We start from the raw sequence: 4202 nt of genomic DNA on the forward strand, positions 1-4202 counted from the left end.
GACCGGGACCGGCAACGGGATCGCAACCCTCGGTGCTGCGCCCACACCTCGCTCAGCCAGTGAGCGGGAACCGGTCTGTATGTGGGATCCGAACCCTCGGTGGGAGCGCCACCGCGCTCCCAAGCGGCGCACTGTAGCAGTGCGCCACCGGGCCGGCCCCGGTCATCTTTTTTAAAAAATAAAATAAAATAAAATAAACAAGTTAGGGCCGAGCCTGTGGCACACTCAGGAGAGTGTGGCGCTGGGAGCACAGCAGCGCTCCCGCCACGGGTTCAGATCGTATATAGCGACGGCCGGTATACTCACTGGCTGAGCATGGTGCAGCCAGTCTAAAAAAAAAAGATAAACAAGTTAATTTGGAAAAATTAATTAACCATTTTCTTCTGACCCTTGCCACATTCTCACACCATAATCTCCCTTCAGTAAGCCAGGAGAGCGATGGCTACGTTTCAAGTGAATCACCTCACAGATGGAAGCCTCTACACCCCAAGTATTAAAATCATTTCTTAGAACCCTACAGGTTAAAACTCTATCTACAAGAAAATTAACAATCCTTAATCTCATATTCTGGGAAAAAGAAAAAGTGTTAGACTGAATCAATGACCCCCAACCTGGAATCTTCTAAAATCTGAATCTTCAGCAAGTAAGAGGTATTTTGAATATTTTTAAAAGGCCGTTAATACTATAGCTAGATTGAATAAAAAATAAAGGCCAGTGCACACAAGTCATGAATTTACCTGCCATAAGGATGGACAGACTTAACTGAAATGTTCAGTGCCTTGCTTTTGACAACACAGCACAGCAAAGTGGGAAGTGCCTGGAAGCCAGATCAGACCCCAGCTTGACTGCTAGGCCTGTCCTCTCGGGTAAGACTTTATGGAAACTTCACTGGTGTTGGTGAGGACCTAGATTCTCTGCAGGTTCAGCCACCTGTTTTCTCTTCTGGGAAGTGTGTGGGACCCTGCAAAGCTGCTCATTTTCACTCCAACGAAAAGTGTAGTCTTTATGATGATCTGCAAGGCCCTGCTTGACCTGCCTCTCCTCAGTCTCTGACTTCACCTGGGACCACTCTCCCCTCCCCTCAATCCTCTCCACCACATCTGCCTCCTCAAACAAACTGATCTGCCTTAGCCCCAGGGCCTTTGCACTTGCCATTTGCTCCACCTGGATGACTATCCCAGGTATCCACTTGGCCAACTCTAACTTCTCCAAGTCTTTGCTGAAACGTCACCCTCTCCATGAAGCCCTTCCCTCCCACCCTACCACTCCCCAACTTCTAATCCCTCAACCTTCTTTTTCTTTTGTCCGTGGCACTATTCAACTTCTAACCCACTACATCACTTATTTATTTATTATCTACATTTTTTATTTTCTAGCCCCAGCAACCGCCCCAGGAAAGCTGCAGCAGGGACGTGATCCGTCTCTTTCACTGATGGACCCCGCACCAGAACAGCTCCTGGCACACAGCAGGGGCTCGAAGTCTCATCTCACCAGAGCACGTCGTTTGGTCTGCTTTTGATTAAACTAGAAAACCGGCTTATCTAGACCTTAAGATGCAGTTTGGTTGGCTTTTTTTTAAAGAAAGTTTAAAATGCCTAAAAACTGTAGTTCACACGAATTCTTTCAAAACGCGGGGTCCTTATATATTTTTTAACTTATTGTTGTTACTCAATAACTGGAAAAACACTGCGCGGAGGGTAGCCCTCGGCTTAGTTTCTGCGGACTAAAATATAAAAACAAAACGCTGGCTCGTCAGAACCTCTCCCGGCGGCCGCGCTGCGTCCCGCCTTCCCGCCCGCGTCGCTCCACGCCAGGCCCGAGCCCTCACCGTCTCCCCGAGGATGCCCAGCAAAGTGGGAAGTGCCTGGAAGCCAGATCAGACCCCAGCTTGACTGCTAGGCCTGTCCTCTCGGGTAAGACTTTATGGAAACTTCACTGGTGTTGGTGAGGACCTAGATTCTCTGCAGGTTCAGCCACCTGTTTTCTCTTCTGGGAAGTGTGTGGGACCCTGCAAAGCTGCTCATTTTCACTCCAACGAAAAGTGTAGTCTTTATGATGATCTGCAAGGCCCTGCTTGACCTGCCTCTCCTCAGTCTCTGACTTCACCTGGGACCACTCTCCCCTCCCCTCAATCCTCTCCACCACATCTGCCTCCTCAAACAAACTGATCTGCCTTAGCCCCAGGGCCTTTGCACTTGCCATTTGCTCCACCTGGATGACTATCCCAGGTATCCACTTGGCCAACTCTAACTTCTCCAAGTCTTTGCTGAAACGTCACCCTCTCCATGAAGCCCTTCCCTCCCACCCTACCACTCCCCAACTTCTAATCCCTCAACCTTCTTTTTCTTTTGTCCGTGGCACTATTCAACTTCTAACCCACTACATCACTTATTTATTTATTATCTACATTTTTTATTTTCTAGCCCCAGCAACCGCCCCAGGAAAGCTGCAGCAGGGACGTGATCCGTCTCTTTCACTGATGGACCCCGCACCAGAACAGCTCCTGGCACACAGCAGGGGCTCGAAGTCTCATCTCACCAGAGCACGTCGTTTGGTCTGCTTTTGATTAAACTAGAAAACCGGCTTATCTAGACCTTAAGATGCAGTTTGGTTGGCTTTTTTTTAAAGAAAGTTTAAAATGCCTAAAAACTGTAGTTCACACGAATTCTTTCAAAACGCGGGGTCCTTATATATTTTTTAACTTATTGTTGTTACTCAATAACTGGAAAAACACTGCGCGGAGGGTAGCCCTCGGCTTAGTTTCTGCGGACTAAAATATAAAAACAAAACGCTGGCTCGTCAGAACCTCTCCCGGCGGCCGCGCTGCGTCCCGCCTTCCCGCCCGCGTCGCTCCACGCCAGGCCCGAGCCCTCACCGTCTCCCCGAGGATGCCCCGGACGCCCCTCCACTGCGAGGGCACGGACGCCACGCCCAGGGTCTCGTCCTGCAGCGACCCCGGCCGCCCGCGCCCCTCCGTGCTCGCAGCCCCGCCTGTCGCCAGCGTCACGGTACCCGCGCTTCCCGCCCGGCAGAGCGGCCCAGGCTGCGCGCGGGTTGCCATGGAGACGGCTCCACCCTCTCGCGCTGGCGCACTCAGACACGACCTTCGCCCTCACGCCGCCACGAGCGGAAGACTGGGTGAAGCTGGCAGCGCCATTTTTGTATTGGTCAGAGCGCTTCCTCCAGAGAAGGGAGGAAAAAGTGGACTAATTCTTTTCCGCCGGCGTGACAGGCGTGACCGGTTTTGGATACTCTGTCCGCACAAGCGACGTGCTTGGGGCAGCGCGGCTACTCTTGGGCGGAGAGAGGCGCGGAAATGGGGCAAGGGTGCCAGGCTCAAAGATGGCGCCGAGCGGACCGGCGCAGAGGCAGGGGCGGCGGGCTGTGGCTGCGGCGACTGGCGACTTCTGAGACCTGGGGGCGCGGGTGGGCCCAGGGGCGCCGGCTGAGCGGCAGAGTGCTCCCAGCAGAGTGGAGACACAGCCCCTGGGAGGTGGCGGCCACTTCAAGTGCTCTGACTGATCCTCAGTTGCTGCCTCAATGGAATGATGATGAAAAATACGCTAATGCGGATCCCAACTGTGGTGAATAGTTAGGAGGCCCAAATGAGGTCATGTACAGAAAAATGCTTGTTAAATGGAAATTCAAGACACAAATAAGGCTGGCCAATCAGCTCAGTTGGTTAGAGCATGATGCTGAAAACACCAAGGTCCAGAGTTCGATCCCTGTACTGGTCACCACCACACACACACACAAAATAATAAAAACACAATTACCTACCAATTAAGAGTGCCCACTGTGTGCCAGGCAAAGAGCCCAGAGCGTCATACGTGTTTATCTCATTAAACCCGCGTCCTGAGCAACTATCGTTTATACATATGTCCCATAAAGGTGCTGATGGTCAGAGAAGTAACTTCCCTATTAAGACCCTGCAGGTGACCGGCCTGATCCCAAAGCCACGTTCTGAGCCTCTAGGCAGGAATCCCCAGGCCAGGTCCTCTCGACCATTTTCCTCCTATCTCAGAGATGGAAACTCGCCCAGTTGGAGTCTCCTCTTCATCACCCAGTGACAGAGTCTTCATCAGGACCCTGTTCCAGCCAACGCTATGAGGACAGATTAGATTAGCAACACTGGACAAAATGAAATGCAATAGAAATTTCTTCCTAGAAAGTAGAACAAGGTGCAGGGTTTGATCCCTGTC

At 51.6% G+C, this 4202-nt stretch overlaps 1 protein-coding gene across 1 annotated transcript in view; it reads right to left on the reverse strand.

Annotated features, from left to right (window-relative positions):
- Positions 1–3061, reverse strand: part of WDR34 (WD repeat domain 34) — a 23525-nt gene extending 20464 nt beyond the window's left edge. The window contains exon 1 of the mRNA XM_008579317.1: positions 2876–3061. Coding sequence (XP_008577539.1) covers positions 2876–3061 — 186 coding nt within the window. The remainder of the gene's footprint in view (positions 1–2875) is intronic.
- Positions 3062–4202: the final 1141 nt, after the last annotated feature.

The sequence above is a fragment of the Galeopterus variegatus genome, unplaced genomic scaffold (assembly GCF_000696425.1).
Source record: "Galeopterus variegatus unplaced genomic scaffold, G_variegatus-3.0.2 Scaffold80, whole genome shotgun sequence".
Taxonomy (NCBI): Eukaryota; Metazoa; Chordata; class Mammalia; order Dermoptera; family Cynocephalidae; genus Galeopterus; species Galeopterus variegatus.